Source organism: Asterias amurensis, chromosome 14, assembly GCF_032118995.1.
Source record: "Asterias amurensis chromosome 14, ASM3211899v1".
NCBI classification, from domain to species: Eukaryota; Metazoa; Echinodermata; class Asteroidea; order Forcipulatida; family Asteriidae; genus Asterias; species Asterias amurensis.
The window spans coordinates 4,403,743-4,429,019 of record NC_092661.1 but is presented as its reverse complement, the minus strand read 5'-3'; the positions used below and the strand labels follow the sequence as shown (position 1 = coordinate 4,429,019).

The 25,277-nt window shown below is 39.3% G+C and overlaps 1 protein-coding gene across 2 annotated transcripts in view; it reads right to left on the bottom strand.

Moving 5' to 3' along the window:
* The window catches only part of LOC139946718 (RING finger protein 17-like), a 227,792-nt gene that overhangs the window by 170,204 nt on the left and 32,311 nt on the right, over positions 1–25,277 (bottom strand). For both annotated transcript variants that reach the window (XM_071944371.1, XM_071944372.1), the window contains exon 24: positions 23,797–23,953. In XM_071944371.1, coding sequence (XP_071800472.1) covers positions 23,797–23,953 — 157 coding nt within the window. The remainder of the gene's footprint in view (positions 1–23,796; positions 23,954–25,277) is intronic.

Below are 25,277 nucleotides of genomic sequence, written 5' to 3'. Positions count from 1 at the left end.
CTTATACATGTATGTACATGTAGTACATGTAATGTACATGTAGGTAAAAGGCTTCAGGTCTGAATTTTTGTTTACTATTAGAGTGAGAATTTACCTCTTTCTCAAAAACTACGTTACTTCAGAGGGCACCAGTTCTCACCATGTTTTACATTAACAACAGCTCTCTGTCATGCTTTACCGAGTAAGTTTTCATCGTGCTAACAGTTGTTTTGAGTAATTACTAATAGTGTCAAATGCCTTTAAAAGGCAGTGGACACTATTGCTAATTACTCAAAATTAATATTAGCATGCAACCTTACTTGGTAACGAGTAATGGTTAGAGGTTAAAAGTATACAACATTGTAAGAAACGGCTCCCTCTGAAGTGACATAGTTTTCGAGAAAGAAATAACTTTCCACGAATTTGATTTCAAGACCACAGATTTAGAATTTGAGGTCTCGAAATCAAGCATCTGATAGCACACAACTTCGTGTGACAAGGGTGTTTTTTTCTTTCATAGTTATCTCGCAACTTCGATGACCTATTGAGCTCAAATTTTCACAGGTTTGTTATTGTATGTATTTGTTGAGATACACCAAATGAGAAGAGTGGTCTTTGACAATTACCAATAGTGTCCAGGGTCTTTATGCCATCTCTCACCTTGATGGTGGCATCAAAGCCCTTCACCTGGCTGAGGACCCAGCCGTAAACTGGATTATGGACTTCAAAACGAGATCTACATAGCATACAACATCATCAATGAGGACCGTCAACGCAGAAGTGATGCTGCAACATGAATGAGTAGATGTTCAAAATAAACATTTTCTCTTCAAGGGAACTTGTTTTTCCCTGTGCGAGGTATTCAGTCGTTCTACTTAGACGCTGTGTCCGGTTCTATTTGGGGCACACAAAAGTACCATATACGGTAACAGTGGTAGTCGCTCAGCTCATTCCTTGAGTATATTTGACGCAATTGAGATGTGGGCGCGGGTAAAAAAAAGGCACGAGACAGAAGACCCGTCTTAGTTACCGGTATCATTTTCTTATCTTCAAAGACGCACAAAGCGGGGATGGGAAAGGAGCATCAATGTTGTTAACGTTCGGTCCAAACTTGATACGTGGTCGATTGAGACCCGACTGACTGGCCATCCGGGATTTAGTTTAGGGGGAATCTCTGCACTTAGCAACCGACACAATGCGTTTTATCCAAATGGTCGTTTCAATTTCTGTTTGCGCAATGCGACACTTTATGGCGTCTGCGACAGGAAAACAAAAGTTCAGTGAAATCTGAAACTATTGCTTAATTTTCATATAATGTCTCAAGATTTATTTCAAGGGGGAACACAGAAACGGCAACAATGAAAAAAAAACTGGCGGGATGCAAACATTTAGGTATCTGTTCAACCACAGGGAGAAAAAAAAATGAATACAAAAATCAGAGCTACGATTCTGTCAGTTCTTCCCCATAACAGGCCTCTTCATCTATATTATCCAAAAGCATGATTTTATACAGAAAAGACCTGAATGCAAGGAACGAACTCCTTCTTGGCGGAATAGTTTCCCTCCTTTTTTTTTACTCCAACCATCAATGTCAGTACAATGAGAGAGAAAAACCTTATTTAACTGCCCATAATGGCGCACACCCTACCCTGAATGCCCTGCCTACCCACTTAGCCCAACAATAGTGGCATATCACCACAGACAGTTAACGCTGTAATGCATCCTTTATAACAAGAGTACTTTAAAACGCTCTTGAACTGCTGCAGACCCTTTCTCCCCCGAATTTCGAGAGGGAGTCCCAACCAAAGCTATGAAATTGGACAATAAGCCCCGGGTATTTTTTGGCATTATTTGCTTTCCTTAAATTCACTTTGGGACCGTGGTTATAATCTGACTCTGTGTTAATACAGTCTAGAGATAAACCTATCCCTGGTTCAATTCATTGTTACATACGTTCGTTTGATCCCCACACAGTGCCCTGGCTCACGAGTCAGCTGGCTTTATTCTGACTAATGAGGGCGCTCTCACTAGAATTCATGCATCAAACTGCTGACTGTCATCTCAAATTCTTTTGAATAATACATGATGAGGGCGCTCTGACTAGAATTCATGCACAAAACTGCTGACTGTCATAAATTGCACACCCTCAATCTCTTCTGAAGAATACGTTTTGTCATGTTTGTCATGCAACTAATTGCGTAATTATAACCTACCACAACTTGGGGGTTATGTGCTTCAACTTTTGTGGAGACTTTATACATTGTACATGTAGGCTTTAAAGGCAGTGGACACTATTGGTAATCACTCAAAATAATTATCAGCATAAAACCTCACTTGGTGACGAGTAATGGGGAGAGGTTGGTGGTATAAAACATTGTGAGAAACGGCTCCCTCTGAAGTGACGTAGATTTCGAGAAAGAAGTAATTTTCCACGAATTTGATTTCGAGACCTCAAGTTTAGAATTTGAGGTCTCGAAATCAAGCATCTGAAAGCACACAACTTTGTGTGACAAAGGTGTTTTTTCTTTCATTATTATCTCACAACTTCGACGACCGATTGAGCTCAAATTTTCACAGGTTTGTTATTTTATGCATACAGATGTTGAGATACACCAAGTGAGAAGACTGGTCTTTGACAATTACCAATAGTGTCCACTGCCTTTAAAGTCGGTCATGCAAACGATTTTAATGCATCGAGGATAAAAAATACTCATTTTGGTTTTTACCCATACATTTGTACAACGATGTGTTTAGCACTGTATACTCAGTACCTCACGAGTTCTGTGAAAATAATCACCATAGGCGTATTACTCGTGTGGGATTCAAACCCACGACCTGGGTGTGAAAAGTTGAAAGGCTTATGTTCACACAAAACCTGACACAGGAAGAGTAGGCTAATCCGTAGATGGAATACACAATCTTCTCAGATTTTCTGGAACACCGTGGTTTACTTTAAGAATGAGTAGCAAATGCCCGCTATAAAAACATGGCATGAAGTTAATCTTATAATTTTAAACAAAAATTGCCATGTATCATACAATGTCAATGAATGTTTCCATGCTTACAAAAATGTGTAGAGACACAACATTATTAACATTAGTCATGTGCTTTGGGCGTTTCTTCAGTATACAAGGAAGGAAGTCAAAGAAAATGGAAAAAAACAAAAAACTGTTGAGGTTGCCAAAAAGTCTTACAAGCTTCCTTTATCAAGTCTGCATTTTAGATGAAATCACTTCCCTAATTTAGGCTTTCAATTAAACAGTTAATTAATTGTAGTATAGCAACTAGGTTTAAAAGTCATGCTAACTCCTGATGAATTGATGGAAGAAAATATTATGTTGTATTTTCTCTAGAGCGCTTAGAACATTTTTAAAGCCATTGGACCCTTTCGGTACAGAAGAAAAAAAAAAGTTCACATATTTACAAATAATTTACAGGGTTTACAGAAGGTAATGGTGAAAGACTTCTCTTGAAATATTATTCCATGAAATGCTTTATTTTTTGAGAAAACGGTAAAACAATATAAATTCTCGTTAACGAGAATTACAGATTTGTTATAAACACATGTCATGACACGGCGAAACGCGCGAAAACAGGAGTGGGTTTTCCCGTTATTTTCTCCCGACTCCGATGTCCGATTGAGCCTAAATTTCCACAGGATTGTTATTTTATATATAAGTTGTGATACACGAAGTGTGGGACTTGGACAATACTGTTTACCGAAAGTGTACAATGGCTTTAATTACTATGTGTTATGCGCTATACAAAAATGGTTAGTTATTGGGCAGTTCCATAGAAATGTAAACCTCAGTGCCAAAATTTCAAAATGGCACTAATGTGACAAATGAGACATCATTTTGTAGCTAATTGTATGAATTTTAATAAAATATAATTTGTTACTAAAAGTATTCAACGGCTCAAGTGCTATTTTCACCTAAAAAAACACTTTAAAAATAGTGAAATATTGGCTCAAAAATAATGTTTTTTCAAACTAATCCAAGGTTTTACCCTGATTAATTAGTGTTTGTTTTGGTTTTGTACCTGTTTGAAGTTTGCTATAGTAAAAACACAATGATGGAAAAAAATTGAATTTTTCTCACAAAATTTTATGATATTCAATATTTTAGGAAACTTACTTTTCCGATGTACGTCCGACACCAAAATAATCAATATTTTAATCTCCCTATTTCAACCGTGGGCAGAAAATTTTCAAATTTACATTACAAAGCACAATTGATGCCCTCTATCTAAACATGGAATTATTTCTGTAAAAAAATCTTCTTAATTGAACAAAATCCTGGTGTCGGACGTGCATTTTGTTCGTACGTCCGACACCAGTACGTCCGACACCTCCGAAATAAATATGAGAACGCCTTTTTGAATGCCTTTATCATATCCTACAACGCTATAAATTGGTACCTAGGGTAACTCTCACCCAAATCACTCAAATCTTGTCTCAAAACAAGTGTATTTCATTCCTCTTTTTTTCTACTGGCTGCTAAAAACACAATAATTTTAATCCGCAGAAAATTTTAATTTCCATTTCCAAAACCCACTGGTACTTATAATTGATATCAGAAAAGCTTGATTTTGCAGTATATTTGTTAAATACAGGTACATGTGGTTACCCCCAAGCAAGGATAGAGCTCTTATTCATTTAGTAAACTGTTGACAATGTTCCAAAGTTGGTTCTTGAGAGAAAATATCAAAACAAATTAACACCTAAATTCTTGGTGGCCTTTGACCTTGGCAACAGTTACCCACCAACAACTTTATACTTTTTGTTTTTTCAATACAAGTCCAATCTACAATATATTTGGACCAAATGCTGTTTTGCAGACTCATCTCTTTCATTGTTAGGCAACATTTTGAAACTTGGGTATCTATGGGTGCACAGCAATGCAAAGGATATGCATGTACATCATGTATACAAGTTGCATTACACGTGTACAATGTTTCTATTGATCTCAAAACGTGGTATAATTTGACAATTAAACCACTTTTTTTCAACAAATAATTATTTAATCCGATCTTACAACAAAAAATTGACAGATTACATCATTATTTTATAACAAAAGTGAAAAATTGAACTGATTGTTCACTATTTTTGAGTGCAATTTCAGACAGGTACATGTACGTCCGACACTGTGAAATGTTCGTCCGACACAAACATACTAGAAGCCGTTTCTTAAAATTCAAATTAAAAAAAACAAATGTCTTATGGTGAAGTGTATTAACAGAGGTCTGATGAATCACTAAATAAGAAAAAATTGCACTAAAGTTAAAACACATCACAGAGTTTGAACTACAAATATTGGTTTTCTTAAAAAGGCGTATATCTCTGAGTACGTCCGACACCATGGTGTTTTGGGCGAATGGCATCTACATGTATATCCAAAGATGTGGATGAATAATTTTTTGATAAAATAACTTTAGTGACTGCCTTACACGACTATCCAGAATGAAAATTCATTTTATTTATACCACTGTAATAATACACTCTGTTAAAGTGTCCGAAATGTACGTCCGACCCCGTGGAACTGCCCTACATTGATTACTTAATAATTATATTTAACAATGGAAATAAAAACATGAAAAAGCTCATAATCAGAGAACGCCACTGCCCTTTTTCTGCAGCTCGTACGCTCACTCAGCCTTTGAATTTTGAAAACCATTATTTACATCATACAGTTTTTTAGGCGTGTTCCCTTTAAACCACAATGAAGGAAGCATTTAAGTAAAATGAGGGGAAAAAGACAGACTATTGAGAGTGTAACCATACATGAAGTCTTATTTACCAACGATGTTTTTCCTTAAATTATTTCGAGGTTTGAGGTTTTTATAAAGCTGGTTGTCTTCAACATTTCCAAGTTTAGTTGAAGTGACGAGTGAGTCGTAAAGATCTCTGGTTTTCATATCAATGTGAAGACTGCAGTTTGCTGTTATTTTATCGCTCATTCTACACGTATCAACAGCCACAATGTTTCTGCTCATTCTTGTTATGACTTCGATCTGGGGGTTGGGTCAGGCCTCACTTTTTAGGAGTCACCCAGTTGACACCCTCGGCTTGAAAGGAAGTGAAGTGACATTGAGCTGTACGCTCAATAGTGCACAAGTATGGTGTTCAGCAAAGAGCTCTTATTTTATGTCTTGGAAACGTGGACCAGCAGTAGAATCCCTTGCAGTAATATCTGATTGGATTACGGTGTACCACAATACCATTAATAGAAAGAGATACACGATCACGTTAAATAACTGTTCATGGACTTTTCACATTCGCAATTTACAACCGGAAGATGAGGGATATTATAGCTGTTATGTCTACAGAACAAATCCCGGTGGAGTACAAACCGAGAATTCTACTGTAGCTAGACTGGTAGTTGGTCCGATCGACACGACTGTCACACCTACTCAGATTGAGAGAAACGTGGGTGAAAATGCAAAGTTTCGTTGCCGACCAATCGTTGACTCAGGACTTACATACATTTGGTATATTAAATCAAAGTACAATAATCACAATGGATCTTGGCGTAAATTAATGGCAGGAGATCATTCAATTGCGTTTCGTGATAACAGTAAAACAATGAAAATGCAGAGATTGACATTGAGAGAAAACGGCACTGCAGTGAAATGTATGGTGTTCAGAGGAGCCATGTCATTTACTGGGGAGACTGTTAAAGGCTTGTTACTTGTTCATCACAATGAAGTAACCACAGGCGAGGTGTCGACATCTCAAATGGCAGTGACCACTTCCCATTCACCTACCAGATACCCTGTAATCAGCAGCACTGACCCCGTACCGAGAGATCGACCAGACCAACAGCCTAGTCCACCTGCACCCCAGACCCCATCCCATATACCGACCAAGAAGCAAGATCCCGATCCTGACAGTAAGAACCCTTCTTCAGGATCTACGGACTCTACAGTCATCTTAGTAGGAGGAGCTGTAGGAGCTGGTTTCTTAGTTCTCCTCATTGTAATCCTCCTGTACTGTCTTGTCTTCAGAGGACGATCTCAATCCAAGACTATTGATAGACGTCAATCTCACACACCTCAAGATGATGGACGAGAAAGTGATGCAGACGAGATATCAGAAACCCAACTGCACGGAGAAACTCTGAGGTGTGATCAAGAAAATGAGCACGCTAGCTCTGCAGGCGAGAGGTCAGTTGAGTCCCGGAGAGAAACAGTTACTGTAGTAGTGACGCCGGACTTACACCAGCAGGCAGAGACAAAACATGATCAAGACATTCCTCTGTCCGCTGAAACTGATGGATCAGTCAAACATAGGAAGAAACGCAATGACAAACAGATTAGTCCTGAGTCCTCTTATGCTGTGGTGAATAAAAGTGGCGTCAAAAGTAAAACATTGGGCGTCATTTCCGCTGAAAGTTTGTCACAACATGATCAGGACAATGTGGACAAACCTCTGTCAACTAAAACTGGTGGATCGGTCAAAGATGGGAAGAAACGTGAAGGTAAGCAGATTCATCCTGAGTCCATGTATGCCGTGTTGGATAAAAGTCGCGCCAAAAGTAAGACACTGGGCGCCATTCACAATGAAACTCCCTCTGAGCGTGAGAAACCAACTGTCGCTGTGAAGGCTTTGCCGGTACCGGGACGCGTCGCGTCCGGTCAGAAACCTCCTCGCGTCATTCCGTACCATCTCTCCAAACGCCGAGCAAGCACCATGACCAAAGCCCAGGCCGGGCTGGAGCAGACGGCAGACCGTGGTGAGGACGGTCTCGTCAAGGACGACCCAAGACAGAGGAATGTGGAAGGTCTGATCTATGCTGACTTGAATCTATCGCGAGGATCGGCAAGAATCATCAACACGGAGGAGGAGACGCTTTATGCTGACATTGGAAAAAAGAATTAGATTGTAGGTAAGATTAGGGAAGGGAGTATATCACTGTACAGTTAACGCTGTAATGCATCCTATAATAATAACAAGAGTACTTTAAAACACTGATGAAGGGCTGCAGACCCTTTCTTTCCTCTATTTCAAGAGGTAGTTCTAAACCAAAGCTGTGAAATTGGACAATTTACGACTAAGCCCCAGGTATTTTTTGGCATTATTTGCTTTCCTTAAATCCACTTTGGGACAATGGTTATAATCTGACTCTGTGTTAATACAGTCTAGAGATAAACCTATCCCTAGTTCAATTCATTGTTACATACGTCTGTTTGATCCCCACACAGTGCCTTGGCTCACGAGTCAGCTGGCTTTATTCTGACTAATGAGGGCGCTCTCACTAGAATTCATGCATCAAACTGCTGACTGTCATCTCAAATTCTTTTGAATAATACATGATGAGGGCGCTCTGACTAGAATTCATGCACAAAACTGCCGACTGTCATAAATTGCACACCCTCAATTTCTTCTGAATAATACGTTTTGTCATGTTTGTCATGCAACTAATTGCGTAATTATAACCTACCACAACTTGGGGGTTATGTGCTTCAACTTTTGTGGAGACTTTATACAATGTACGTAGGCTTTAAAGGCATGGACACTATTGGTAATCACTCAAAATAATTATCAGCATAAAACCTTACTTGGTGACGAGTAATGGGGAGAGGTTGGTGGTATAAAACATTGTGAGAAACGGCTCCCTCTGAAGTGACGTAGTTTTCGAGAAAGAAGTAATTTTCCACGAATTTGATTTTGAGACCTCAAGTTTAGAATTTGAGGTCTCGAAATCAAGCATCAACTTTGTTTGACAAAGGTGGTTTTTATTTCATTCATATCTCGCAACTTCGACGACCAATTGAGCTCAAATTTTCACAGGTTTGTTATTTTATGCATATAGATGTTGAGATACACCAAGTGAGAAGACTGGTCTTTGACAATTACCAAAAGTGTCCACTGCCTTTAAAGTCGGTCATGCAAACGATTTTAATGCATCGAGGATAAAAAATACTCATTTTGGTTTTTACCCATACATTTGTACAACGATGTGTTTAGCACTGTATACTCAGTACCTCACGAGTTCTGTGAAAATAATCACCGTAGGCATATTACTCGGGTGGGATTCAAACCCACGACCTGGGTGTGAAAAGTTGAAAGGCTTATGTTCACACAAACCCTGACACAGGAAGAGTAGGCTAATCCGTAGATGGAATACACAATCTTCTCAGATTTTCGGGACCACCGTGGTTTACTTTAAGAATGAGTAGCAAACGCCCGCCATAAAAACATGGCATGAAGTTAATCTTATATTTTTAAACAAAAATTGCCGTGTATCATACAATGTCAATGAATGTTTCCATGCTCACAAAAATGTGTAGAGACACAACATTATTAACATTAGTCATGTGCTTTGGGCGTTTCTTCAATATACAAGGAAGGAAGTCAAAGAAAATAAAAAAAATTAAAAAAAATGTTGAGGTTGCCAAAAAGTCTTACAAGCTTCTTTTATCAAGTCTGCATTTTAGATGAAATCACTTCCCTAATTTAGGCTTTCAATTAAATAGTTAATTAATTGTAGTACATGTATAACAACTAGGTTTAAAAGTCATGCTAACTCCTGATAAATTGATGGGAAAAAAAGGTATGTTGTATTTTCTCTAGAGCGCTTAGAACATAATTAATTACTATGTGTTATGCGCTAAACAAAAATGGATAGTTATTATTTATTATTACATTTACCAATGGAAATAAAAACATGAAAAAGCTCATAATCAGAGAACGCCACTGCCCTTTTCCTGCATCTCGTACATTCACTCAGCCTTTGAATTTTGAAAACCATTATTTACATCATACAGTTTTTTAGGCGTGTTCCCTTTAAACCACAATGAAGGAAGCATTTAAGTAAAATGAGGGGAAAAAGACAGACTATTGAGAGTGTAAACATAGTCTTATTAATATTTACCAACGCTGTTTTTCCTTAAATCATTTCCAGGTTTGAGGTTTTTATAAAGCTGGTTGTCTTCAACATTTCCAAGTTTAGTTGAAGTTGACGAGTGAGTCGTAAGGATCTCTGTGTGTTCATATCAATGCCTTGGCTCACAAGTCAGCTGGCTCTTTTCTGACTAATGAGGGCGCTCTCACTAGAATTCCTGCATCAAACTGCTGACTGTCATAAATGTGTTCACCCTCAAATTCTTTTGAATAATACATGATGTATTTTTTGGCATGCTTTTAGTTGTCATGCTACTAAGATTGTGTAATGTCTTAAAAAAAACTATACACTTTTAAAATGCTGCCGAATAAAAAATATATGATTCTGGGGGAAAAGGTTTAGATGTATGGATAGCTTATGGACTCAACTTTTATATGACACCAAAAAGTCAGAAAAAAATTAATGCTTGGGTGACTACTCACTGAAAAACAAGCAGCCTACATTTTGGTTTTAATTTTGTAAGCTCCAAAGGACTTAGGCCAACCTCTAACGAATTGGAAGGCTAATTACAACGCATCCTAAAGATCTGATGATTACAAAAACGTGTAGAGACCAATATTTATTAACATCAGTCATGTGCTTGGGGCGTTTCTTCAATATACACAGGGAAGGAAGTCAAAAAAAATAAACAAACAAACCACAGACCACTGAGGATGCCAATAAATCTGAGTTTTCTTTATCAAGTGTACATTTTAGCTGAAATCAGTTCCCTAAATGAAGCTTTCAATTAGATAATTAATTAACTTTATCTTCCAGTACGCACCAATCCACCAATCAGACGCTCCAACTAATATGGTGATAAAAACATTTACATTTAACGATGGAAATAGAAACATGACAAAGCTCATAATCAGAGAACGGCTTGCGTTATTTGCTATGCTGTTTATCCTCTTTCTTTCTGCATCTCGTATGCAGAAAACCATGTTTACAACATTACAGTTTTTTAGGCTTTAAACCACAATGAAGGAAGCATTTAGATAAAATTAGGGGAAAAAGTCTTATTTACCAACGCTGTATTTCCATGAGTCATTTCCAGGTTTGAGGTTTTTATAAAGCTTGCTGTCATTTGCAAGTTTAGTTGAAGTTGACGAGTGAGTTGTAAGGATCTCTGGTTTTCATATCAATGTGAAGACTGCAGTTTGCTGATATTTCATCGCTCATTCTACACGTATCAACAGCTACAATGTTTCTGCTCATTCTTGTTATGACATCAATATGGGGGTTGGGTCAGACGTCACTTTTCAAGACTCACCCAGTTGACACCCTCGGTTTGAAAGGAAGTAATGTGACATTAAGCTGTACGCTCCAGAATGTACATGTATGGTGTCGTAAAAAGGACTCTTACAGCATGTATTGGAAACGTCAATTGGGAGAAGAACCTTTTGCGGTGATATCTAATTGGGATTGGGTTGAAACTGTCGTTGATAGAGAGAGGTACATGGTCACGTTCAGTGAATGTACATGGACTTTTCACATTCGCAATTTACAACCAATTGATGAGGGATATTACAGATGTTATGTCTACAAAGTACAACCTGAACCTGAAAATGAAGATTCTAATGTAGCAAGATTGGTAGTTGGTCCAATCGACACAACTGTCACACCTACTCAGACTGAGAAAAACGTGGGTCAAAATGCAAGATTTCGTTGCCAAACACGAACAATCATTGACTCTGAATTAACATACATTTGGTATATTAAATCAACATACAATAATCACGATGGATCTTGGCGTGAATTAATGGCTGGAGATCAATCAATTGCATTTCTTAATAAAAGTAAAACAATGAAAATGAGGGAATTAACAATTGGCAACAGCGGCACTGAAGTGAAATGTATAGTGTTCAGCGGAGCCACGCCATTTACTGGTGAGACTACCACTGGTTTGTTACTTGTTTATCAGATAGAAGAAACCACAGGTGTGGTGTCGACATCTCAAATGGCAGTGACCACTTCCAATCCACCTACCAGATACTCTGCAATCAGCATCACCAAACCCGTACCGAGAGATCGACCAGACCGACAGCCTAATCCACCTGCACCCCAGACCCCACCCCCTCCACCGACCAAGAACCAAGACCCCGATCCTGACAGTAAGAACCCTTCTTCAGGATCTACGGACTCTACAGTCATCTTAGTAGGAGGAACTGTAGGAGCTGGTTTCTTAGTTCTCCTCATTGTTATCCTCCTGTACTTTCTTGTCTTCAGAGGACGATCTCAATCCAAGACTATCGATAGACGTCAATCTCACACACCTCAAGATGATGGAGGAGAAAGTGATGCAGACGGGATATCAAAAACCCAACTGCACAGAGACACTCCGAGGTGTGATCAAGAAAATGAGCACACTAGCTCTGCAGGCGAGAGGTCAGTTGAGTCCCCGAGCGAAACAGTTACTGTGGTAGTGACACCGGACTTACACCACCAGGCAGAGACAAAACATGATCAAGAGATTCCTCTGTCTGCTGAAACTGGTGGATCAGTTAAGAATGGGGAGAAACGTAAAGATAAACAGAATCAGCCTGAGTCCATGTATGCTGTGGTGGATAAAAGTCGCGGCTCCACTGAAACTCCCTCTGAGCATAAGAAACCAACTGTTGCTGTGAAGGCTTTGCAACGCGTCGTTGACAGTCAACCCTCCGGTCAGAAACCCCCTCGCGTCATTCCGTACCATCTCTCCGCCAAACTCCGAGCAAGCACCATGACCCAAGCCCAGGCCGGGCTGGAGCAGACGGCAGACCGTGGTGAGGACGGTCTCGTCAAGGACGACCCAAGACAGAGGAATGTGGAAGGTCTGATCTACGCTGACTTGAATCTATCACGAGGATCGGCAAGAATCATCAACACGGAGGAGGAGACGCTTTATGCGGACATTGGAAACAAGAATTAGACTGTGGGGTAAGCTGAGGGAGGGGAGTATATCACTGTACAGTTAACGCTGTAATGCATCCTATAATAATAACAAGAGTACTTTAAAACACTGATGAAAGGCTGCAGACCCTTTCTTCCCTCTATTTCAAGAGGTAGTCCTAAACCAAAGCTATGAAATTGGACAATTTACGAATAAGCCCCGGGTATTTTTTCCCATTATTTGCTTTCCTTAAATCCACTTTGGGACGGTGGTTATAATCTGACTCTGTGTAAATACAGAGAGATAAACTTATCCCTGGTTCAATTCATTGTTATTTGCCCGTTCGATCCCCACACAGCGCCCTAGCCCACGAGTCAGCTGGCTTTACTCTGACTAATGAGGGCGCTCTGACTAGAATTCATGCATCAAACAGCTGACTGTCATTAATGTGTACACCCTCAAATTCTTTTGAATAAAGTGTGTTTTGGCATGTACATGTACTGCACGCTTCTCAAATTGTGTAATCCTATATTATACTGTGCTAAGGATTTGTTTTTCTGTGAGGACATTGTATTCACTTTGGATTTTGGAAAATGTCTTAAAAACGCGACCGCCTTTTGAATTACAATGCTGATGTTACAATGTACGTAGTTTTATTGTTAATGTCTCCACTTTTATTGGATTTAAACAATGAAACGGTTAAAAAAAAAAACATGGTTTACTTTGCCCTTAAAGCTGTTGGACACTTTGGGTAAAAAGTATTGTCCAAAGGCCCACACTTCGTGTATCACAACTTATATATAAAATAACAAACCTGTGAAACTTTAGGCTCAATCGGTCATCGGAGTCGGGAGAAAATAACGGGAAAACCCACCCTTGTTTCCGCTCGTTTCGCCGTGTCATGACATGTGTTTACTAAAAATCCGTAATTCTCGTTGTCGAGACTTGATAGGTGTTTCAATGTTTTCTCATAAACTAAAGCATTTCATGGAATAATATTTCAAGAGAAGTCTTTTACCTTTAGCTTCTGTAAACCCTGTATGTTATTTGTAAATTTGTGAGATTTTATTTATTTTTTTCGTTCCGAAAGTGTATAATGGCTTTAAAGAATGAGTAGCAAATGCAGATATAAACGCACGACATGAAGTAAATCTTATAATTAAACACAACTCGCCATGTATCGTTGTCTTTACCATGTTTCCATGTTTACAAAAAATGTGTAGAGACATGATATTTATTAACATCAGTCATGTGCTTTGGGCATTTCTTCAATATATTATAGAAGGAAGTCAAAGAAAATAAACAAACAAACCACAGACCACTGAGGATGCCAATAAATCTGAGTTTCCTTTATCAAGTCTACATTTTAGATGAAATCAATTCCCTAATTAAGGCTTTCAATTAAAGGCGGACACTATTGGTAATTACTCAAAATAATTATTATCATAAAACCTTTTTTTGATTACAAGTATGGGGAGAGGTTGATAGTATAAATCAATGTGAGAAACAGCTCCCTCTGAAGTGATGTAGTTTTTGAGAAAAAGTAGTTTCCACAAATTTGATTTCGAGACCTCAGATTTAGAATTTGAGGTCTTGTGAAATCAAGCATCCGAAAGCACACAACTTTGTGTGACCATTTCTTTCATTAATACATGTATCTCTTATTATTATTCTTTATCCCCGATGCAAATTTAACATCTATTATATCGTTGCGGTACCCGCTGCCAAAACATAGGATTCGAACTGCCTCTAGCTGCCGGGCAACCTCGGTAGTCTAGTTGGTAAGACACTGCTCTCGAATTGCAAGGGTCGTGGGTTCGAATCCCACCCGAGTAACATGCCTGTGATATTTTTTCACAGGACTCGGGAAAGTACTGAGTATACAGTGCTAACACACATCGGTGTATGGGTAAAAACCAAAATTAATATTCTTTATTCCCGATGCAAATTTAACATCTATTATACATGTATCTCGCAACTTTGATGACCAATTGAGCTCAAATTTTCACAGGATTGTTATTTTATGCATATGTTGAGATACACCAACTGAGAAGACTGGTCTTTGACAATTACCAATAGTGTCCAGTGTCTTTAAATAATTAATTAACTGTAGGGCAGCAACTAATAATAATAATAACAACCGCATTTTTATAGCGCCTAAAGAAAGTCTCTAAGCGCTTAGAGGAACAAAAGAATAATTATGTTTATGAGGAATTGATCAGAAATGTTTTGAGAAGAGTCTTGAAACTTGAAACTTGAGATAGTGTGGTGTTAGTGGTGATAGAGAGTGGTGGCTTGTTTGATGTGTAGAGGGAGATTGTTCAATAAACGAGGTGCATTTAAAGGCAGTGGACACTATTGGTAATTGTCAAAGACTAGCCTTCATAGTTAGTGTATCTCAACATATGCATAAAATAACTAACCTGAGAAAATTTGAGCTCAATCGGTCATCGAAGTTGAGAGATAATAAGGAAAGAAGAAAACACCCTTGTCATACTAAGTTGTGTGCGTTTAGATGGTTGATTTCGAGACCTCAAGTTCTAAATCTGAGGTCTCGAAATCAAATTCGCGGATAATTACTTCTTGCTCGAAAACTATGGCACTTAAGAGGGAGCTGTTTGTTATTTTATGCATTGTACGCCAAGTGAGAAGACTGGTCTTTGACAATTACCAATAGTGTCTAGTGTCTTTAAACTAGTGTAAAGGTCATGCTACAACTCATGATGAAATAATGGAAGAACGATTTATGACAGGCTCTACAAAAAGTAGTTGCTTGCTGCACAACCCACTTTCCAGTACAGGGCTGTTGAGTGATGGGAGGGTGAAAAAAAAATAGTTTTTTTTATATATTTTTTTCATGTGGTTTTATGATTATTTAGGGTCTATATTCTCACATTTTGTAATAATAAAGCATTGCTTTTGATCGATGAAGGTGAATAAAACATGTACTTTCTGTTTATCCCCTATACATCAATAGCTGTTTCCCCAGTATGGTTTATTTTCAGATTGTGACATAATCTACTTTTCAAAAGGTCATAACCTTTGAACCAAACATCATACAGGTGTGCAAGATATGTCCAAAATGAAGCTTGTTGTTTGCTCTTTTCAGCCATGTATAAAACCCAATAAGTCAATTGTCCCCCTTGTGGGCTGTTTCCCCAGTATGGTTTATTTTCAGATTGTGACATAATCTATTTTTCAAAAGGTCATAACTTTTGAACCCAACATGACACACGTGTGTAAGATATGTCAAAATGAAGCTTGTTGTATGCTCAGCCATGTATAAAACCCAATAAGTCAATTGTCCCCCTTGTGACTCATTTTTGCAGAGCCCATCACATTTGTAACATTTAACGATGGAATGAACATGATAAGGCTCATAACCAGAGAATGGCTTGCGCTACTTGCTCTGCTGTATACCTTCTTTCTTTCTACATCTTGTACGCTCACTCAGACTTTGAATTTTGAAAACCATCATTTACATCATTACAGTTTTTTTTAGGCCTGTTCCCTTTAAACCACAATGAAGGAAGCATTTAGATAAAATGAGGGGAAAAAAGACAGACTATTGAGAGTGTAAACATAGTCTTATTTACCAATGCTGTATTTTCTGAAATCATTTCCAGGTTTTGAGGTTTTTATAAAGCTGGTTGTCTTCAACGTTTCCATGTTTAGTTGAAGTTGACGAGTGAGTCGTAAGGATCTCTTGTTTTCATATCAATGTGAAGACTGCAGTTTGCTGATATTTCATCGCTCATTCTACACGTATCAACAGCCACAATGTTTCTGCTCATTCTTGTTATGACTTGGATCGTTGGGTCACGTGGGATGTCATATTTCAGCAGACATCCAGTCGACACCCTGGCCTTGACAGCACAAAATGTGACATTGAATTGCACAATCCAGCATGTACAATGCGCTGTAAGTGTGTCCTATGATTTCCACTGGGTGCGTAAGATGACGAGGGCAACAAATGAGATCGAGTATTTGTCAAGAGGCACGGTGGTGGGTAATAACATCGCCGACAGAGAGAGGTACTCAGTCTCACGACAAAGCTGTAAGTGGACATTACGCATACACAACGCGAACCCGAATGACAGCAGATATTATTATTGCTATATCCTCGTTAAATATAACCAAGAAGGTGAAACCTCTGATCTAGCTAAACTGACTGTAGTTGATCCGGTAGACACTACTGTCAAACCGTCTCAGATCGGTAGATACGAAGTGGGTCAGGATGCAACGTTTCGTTGCAAAACGCAACCAATCATTGGGTACCAACTGAGATACGTTTGGTATATCAAACCAGCATACAATAATCAAGATGGCCCATGGCAACAATTAACGGAACATGAGTTGATTGCATTTTGTGAAAACCGTAAAACAATAACAATGCAGAGGTTGACAATGAGAAAAAATGGCACTGAAGTGAAATGTATTGTGTTCAGAGGAGCCATGTCATTTACTGGAAATACTACCAGTGGCGTGTTACTTGTTCATCAGATAGAAGTAACAACAGTTGAGATGACGACATCTCAAATGGCAGTGACCACTTCCCATCCACCTACCAGCTACCCTGCAATCAGCAGCACTGACCCCGCACCGAGAGATCGACCAGACCGACAGCCTACCGCATCTGCGCCCCAGACCCCAACCCCTCTACCGACCAAGAAGCAAGATCCCGATCCTGACAGTAAGAACCCTTCTTCAGGATCTACTGACTCTACAGTCATCTTAGTAGGAGGAGCTGTAGGAGCTGGTTTCTTAGTTCTCCTCATTGTAATCCTCATGTACTTTCTTGTCTTCAGAGGACGATCTCAATCCAAGACTATCGATAGACGTCATTCTCACACACCTCAAGATGATGGAGGAGAAAGTGATGCAGACGGGATATCAGAAACCCAACTGCACAGAGACACTCCGAGGTGTGATCAAGAAAATGAGCACACTAGCTCTGCAGGCGAGAGGTCAGTTGAGTCCCCGAGCGAAACAGTTACTGTGATAATGACACCGGACTTACACCAGCAGGCAGAGACAAAACATGATCAAGAGATTCCTCTGTCCACTAAAACTGGTGGATCAGTCAAGGATGGTGAGAAACGTGAAGATATACAGAATCAGCCTGAGTCCATGTATGCTGTGGTTGATAAAAGTCGCGGCAAAAGTAAGAAATTGGGCGCCATTCACAATGAAACTCCCTCTGAGTATAAGAAACCATCCATAGCTGTGAAGGCTTTGCAACGCGTCGTTGACAGTCAACCCTCCGGTCAGAAACCCCCTCGCGTCATTCCGTACCATCTCTCCGCCAAACTCCGAGCAAGCACCATGACCCACCAAGCCCAGGCCGGGCTAGAGCAGACGGCAGACCGTGGTGACGACGGTCTCATCAAGGATGACCCAAGACAGAGGAATGTGGAAGGTCTGATCTACGCTGACTTGAATCTATCGCGAGGATCGGCAAGAATTATCAACACGGAGGAGACGCTTTATGCTGACATTGGAAACAAGACTTAGACTGTGGGGTAAGATTAGGGAGGGGAGTATATCACTGTACAGTTAACGCTGTAATGCATCCTATAATAATAACAAGAGTACTTTAAAACACTGATGAAGGGCTGCAGACCCTTTCTTCCCTCTATTTCAAGAGGTAGTCCTAAACCAAAGCTATGAAATTGGACAACTTACAAATTATCCCCAGGTATATTTTGCCATTATTTGCTTTCCTTAAATCCACTTTGGGACGGTGGTTATAATCTGACTCTGTGTTAATACAGTCTAGAGATAAACCTATCCCTGGTTCAATTCATTGTTATTTGCCCGTTCGATCCCCACACACACCCTAGCCCACGAGTCAGCTGGCTTTACTCTGACTAATGAGGGCGCTCTGACTAAAATTCATGCTTCAAACTGCTGACTGTCATTAATGTGTACACCCTCAAATTCTTTTGAATAAAGTGTGTTTTGGCATGTACATGTACTGCACGCTTCTCAAATTGTGTAATCCTATATTATACTGTGCTAAGGATTTGTTTTTCTGTGAGGACATTGTAATCACTTTGGGTTTTCGAAAATGTCTTAAAAACGCGACCGCCTTTTGAATTACAATGCTGATGTTACAATGTACGTACATGTAGTTTTATTATAAATGTGGATTTAAACAATGAAACGGTTAAAGGCAGTGGACACTATTGGTAATTACTCAAAATAATTATTAGCATAAAACCTTTCTTGGTGACGAGTAATGGGGAGAGGTTGATGGTATAAAACATTGTGAGAAACGGCTCCCTCTGAAGTAACGTAGTTTTCGAGAAAGAAGTAATTTTTTTACGAATTTGATTTCGAGACCTCATGTTTAGAATTTGAGGACTCGAAATCAAGCATATACTGTATGAAAGCACACAACTTCGTGTGATTAAGGTTGTTTTTTATTTCATTCATATCTCGCAACTTCGATGACCGATTGAGCTCAAATTTTCACAGGTTTGTTATTTTATGCTTATGTTGAGAGACACCAATTGTGAAGGCTAGTCTTTGACAATTACCAATAGTGTCCACTGCCTTTAAAGAATGAGTAGCCATTGTCCGATATAAACGCACGACATGAAGTAAATCTTATAATTAAACACAACTCGCCATGTATCATTGTCTTTATCATGTTTCCATGTTTACAAAAATTGTGTAGAGACATGATATTTATTAACATCAGTCATGTGGTTTGGGCATTTCTTCAATATAATAAGGAAGGAAGTCAAAGAAAATGAACAAACAAACAAACCACAGACCATGAGGATGCCCAAAAAAAGTCTGAGCTTCCTTTATCAAGTCTACGTTTGAGATAAAATCAATTCCCTATATTGAGGCTTTCAAATAAATAATTAATTAACTGTGGGGCAGCAACTAATAATAATAACAACCGCATTTTTTATAGCACCTAAAGAAAGTCTCTAAGCGCTTAGAGGAACAAAAGAATAATTATGTTTATGATGAATTGATCAGCAATGTTTTGAAAAGAGTCTTGAAACTTGAAACTTGAGATAGTGATAGTGATAGTGGTGATAGAGAGTGGTGGCTTGTTTGATGTGTAGAGGGAGATTGTTCAATAAACGAGGTGCATTTAAAGGCAGTGGACACTATTGGTAATTGTCAAAGACTAGCCTTCACAGTTGGTGTATCTCAACATATGCATAAAATAACTAACCTGAGAAAACTTGAGCTCAATCGGTCATCAAAGTTGAGAGATAATAATGAAAGAAGAAAACACCCTTGTCACACTAAGTTGTGTGCGTTTAGATGGTTGATTTTGAGACCTCAAGTTCTAAATCTGAGGTCTCGAAATCAAATTCGTGGATAATTACTTCTTGCTCGAAAACTATGGCACTTAAGAGGGAGCCGTTTCTCACAATGTTTTATACTATCAACCTCTTCCCAATACTCGTGTCACCAAGTAAGGTTTTATGCTAATAATTATTTTGAGTAATTACCAATAGTGTCCACTGTCTTTAAAGGCAGTGGACACTATTGGTAATTACTCAAAATAATTGGTAACGAGTAATGGGGAGTTATTGATCATGTTGACAGTATAAAACATTGTAAGAAACGGCCCCCTCTAAAGTAATGTAGTTTTCGAGAAAGAAGTAATTTTCCACGAGTTTGATTTCGAGACCTCAGATTTAGAGTTTGAGGTCTCAAAATCAAGCATCTGATCGAAAGCACACAACTTTGTGTGACAAGGGTGTATTTTTCTTTCATTATTATCTCGCAACTTTGACGACCGATTGAGCTCAAATTTTCACAGGTTTGTTATTTTATGAATTGTACACCAAGTGAGAAGACTGGTCTTTGACAATTATCAATAGTGTCTAGTGTCTTTAAACTAGTGTAAAGGTCATGCTACAACTCATGATGAAATAATGGAAGAACGATTTGTGACAGGCTCTACAAAAATGAGTAGCTTGTCGCACAACCCATTTTCCAGTACGGGGTTGTTGAGTGATTGGAGGGTGAAAAAAAAAAATAGGTTTTTTTATATACATTTTTTCATACTGTGGATTTATGATTATTTAGGGTCTATAGGCCTATTCTCACATTTTGTAATAAAAAAACATTGCTTTTGATCGATGAAGGTGAACAAAACATATACTTTCTGTTTATCCCCTATACATCAATGGTTGATGTTTTTATTAAACGGACTGTTTCCCCAGTATGGGTTATTCTCAGATTGTGACATAATCTATTTTTCAAAAGGTCATAACTTTTGAACCAAACATCACACACGTGTGTAAGACATGTTAAAATGAAGCTTGTTGTTTGCTCTCTTCAGCTATGTATAAAACCCAATAAGTCAATTGTCCCCCTTGTGACTCATTTTTGCAGAGTCCATCACTTTGTTACATTTAACAATGGAAATAAAAACATGACAAAGCTCATAATCAGAGAACGGCACTATGGTATTTGATCTGCTGTTTATCTTCTTTCTTTCTGCATCTCGTACATTCACTCAGACTTTGAATTTTGAAAACCATCATTTACATCATTACAGTTTTTTTTAGGCCTGTTCCCTTTAAACCACAATGAAGGAAGTATTTAAGTAAAATGAGGGGAAAAAAGACAGACTATTGAGAGTGTAAACATAGTCTTATTTACCAATGCTGTATTTCCTGAAATCATTTCCAGGTTTGAGGTTTTTATAAAGTTGGTTGTCTTCAACGTTTCCATGTTTAGTTGAAGTTGACGAGTGAGTCGTAATGATCTTTGGTTTTCATATCAATGTGAAGACTGCAGTTTGCTGTTATTTCATCGCTCATTCTACACGTATCAACAGCCACAATGTTTCTGCTCATTCTTGTTATGACTTGGATCATTGGGTCACGTGGGGCGTTATATTTCAGCAGACACCCAGTTGACACCCTCGCCTTGACAGGACAGAGTGTGACATTGAGTTGCACTATCGATAATGTACAATGCGCTGAAAGTGGGTCCTACTATGATTTTCACTGGGTGCGTAAGATGATGAGGGATACAAATGAGATCGAGTATGTGTCAAGCGGCACTATGGTGGGTTCAGACATAGCCGACCGAGAGAGGTACACAGTCTCTCAACAAGGCTGTCATTGGACATTACACATAAACAACGCGAACCAGAGAGATAGCAGATATTATGCATGCTATATCTTTGTTAAAAGTAACCAAGAGCGTGAAACCTCTGATCTAGCTAAACTGACTGTAGTTGATCCGATAGACACTACTGTCAGACCGTCTCAGTTCGGTAGATACGAAGTTGGTCAGGATGCAACGTTTCGATGCCAATCGCGGCCAATAATCAAGTACGAACTGATCTACAAATGGTTCATCAAACCAAAGTACAATAATCCCGGTGGTGGCTTATGGCAACGAGTAAGGGATCGTTATCGATTTCGATTTTGTGATAGCTGTGAAAAAATGACAATGCTGGGATTGGCAATAAGTGACAACGGCACTACAGTGAAATGTAAGGTGTTTAACGGAGCCACATCTTTAACTGGTGAGACTACCAGTGGCTTGTTACTTGTTCATCCTAATGAAGTACATGTAACCACAAGTGAAGTGCTGACATCTCAACTGACAGTGACCACTTCCAGGTACCCTGCACTCAGCAGCACTGAACCCGCACCGAGAGATCGACCAGAACGACAGCCTACCCCACCTGCGCCCCAGACCCAACCCCCTCTACCGACCAAGAAGCAAGATCCCGATCCTGACAGTAAGAACCCTTCTTCAGGATCTACGGACTCTACAGTCATCTTAGTAGGAGGAGCTGTAGGAGCTGGTTTCTTAGTTCTCCTCATTGTAATCCTCCTGTACTTTCTTGTCTTCAGAGGACGATCTCAATCCAAGACTATTGATAGACGTCAATCTCACACACCTCAAGATGATGGAGGAGAAAGTGATGCAGACGGGATATCAGAAACCCATCTGCACGGAGACACTCCGAGGTGTGATCAAGAAAATGAGCACACTTGCTCTGCAGTCGAACGGTCAGTTGAGTCCCCGAACGAAACAGTTACTGTGGTAGTGACACCGGACTTACACCAGCAGGCAGAGACAAAACATGATCAAGAGATTCCTCTGTCCGCTGAAACTGGTGGATCAGTCAAGGATGGGGAGAAACGTAAAGATAAACAGAATCAGCCTGAGTCCATGTATGCTGTGGTTGATAAAAGTCGCGGCTCCACTGAAACTCCCTCTGAGCATAAGAAACCAACTGTTGCTGTGAAGGCTTTGCAACGCGTCGTTAACAGTCAACCCTCCGGTCAGAAACCCCCTCGCGTCATTCCGTACCATCTCTCCGCCAAACTCCGAGCAAGCACCATGACCCAAGCCCAGGCCGGGCTAGAGCAGACGGCAGACCGTGGTGAGGACGGTCTCGTCAAGGATGACCCAAGACAGAGGAACGTGGAAGGTCTGATCTACGCTGACTTGAATCTATCGCGAGGATCGGCAAGAATTATCAACACAGAGGAGACGCTTTATGCTGACATTGGAAACAAGAATTAGACTGTGGGTAAGATTAGAGAGGGGAGTACAGGCCACGCCCCTTAGGGGATGATAAGGAGTGAAACAAAACTAAATTGTTGGAGAAAAAAAAAAGTCAGTACCTCGTTTTTGTAAATAGCAGGGGGTGTTCAGGGGAAAACAACAAAATTTAAGAATTGTTGCTTTCAGAGGTACTCGCGCGAATTTGTTTCTGACGGAATGCTATTTTGTAAACCTGTTTGTACAAGTTTGTTTACCATACATGTACATATGCAATTTGGATATTATGTACACTTCATTTTTGATAAATATCAATTAAAAGATCAGTTGGGGTGACCGCGCCTTTTCTGTCGTGGACCCCAAGATACGAAACAGTTTTCCTAACAACATCAGACAATTACCTACAATACATGTACATAGTTTTAAGACGTAACTCAAATCTCACCAGACCCGACTGTAAGGCAACATGAGCAATGATCGAACAGAACATGGCGGCATAAAAATGTTTCAATTGATTGATTGATTGATTGATTGATTGTTTTTACTCACCACTGCGTTGTTGTCCGGTAGGACCGTCTTGACACGCCCACGGCACCATGCCCCTTCCTTGACATAGAGGGCGCTACATAGGTCCCCCTCTTGCCACAATGTGTCCCCTTCCTCCATCTCTGTATGTTGGTAATTAAGAGTCATGGACTCTAGCAAGCTAACGAGAGATGAGGGGGAGAAAAACATGCTTTACCTTCTTAAATTGTAAAAACAAATAACAAAGTAATACTACAAAGAAAAGTTTCTAAAATGACGGCTAGGGCTCAGGCTTTTTTGATGGGTATTAAGAAAGTGTGCACTTTCTCAGGCAATGTTCCCTGTTAAAGGCACTTGACATGATTGGTAATTACTCAAAATAGTTGTAAGCATAAAAATTTACTTGTTAATGAGCAATGGAGAGCTGTTGATAGTATAAAACATTGTGAGAAACGACTCCCTCAAAAGTAGGCCTAACGCAGTTTTTGAAAAAAAAGTAACTTCTTATTGAATTCAAGACCTCAGCTATCTGAAAGCACACAACTTGTGCAACAAGGGTGTTTTTTCTTCCATTATTATCTCGCAACTTCGATGACCAATTGATCTCAGATGTTTGCAGGTTTGTTATTTTATGAATATGTTGAGAAGTCTGGTCTTTGACAATCACCAAAGGTGTCCAGTGCCTTAAACAGTGGTCCGCTGGTCCAATGCCAGGTTAAACAACCAAGAATCAGTCAGAATTGTATCCTTCTCCGGCCAACCATTCACAATGTTACATAATTAACATTCGCTGTCCAATTCCCAGTGACAATAAACATTCTCTTACCCTGCCCCTCCTCCCCCCGTCCCCCCGCCAAATGTTGATGGGAACGCCAGAGACCGCACAAGGACAGCCAACAACATTGAAAGGGGGCACGGGGGCCTTAGTGCGGGGGCCAATCAAAATATGGCCGGTATTGTAGTGCTGCTGAATAGTTGATTGTACACGAAAACCACTGATTGTTCATATGCAACAACAAACTGTGACAATATGTTTTGGTTGCATTTTGTTTCCCTTTTCTGCAAGTGTATATAAGGGTAATTTTTCTGGATCTATAGATTTTACGTGGTTTTTACTAATGTGTTTGATTGTTTATATGTATTATATATATCTGTTTGCTTACTTGTACATGTACCTTTATTGTTTTATGACCACATTTGTGGGTCTTACTTTATCTTGACCTTTAATGATTATTGTTGTACATGTAAAGCGCCTGGAAGCATTTTTAATGGATTTGGCCCTATATAAAAATGTGTTTTATTATTATTTTTATTGCTTCAAATCACATAGTCCAATGCTAGTATTATGTTGAAAGGAAATCTCAAACTACAGACCAGTGAAAAAGCTGACGGGCCAGCAAAATGACAGGCTAACTGGGCCCAATTTCATAGAGCTGCTAAGCACAAATATTTACTTAGCACGAAATTTCTTCCTTGATCCAAACAGGATTAATACCAACCAAATT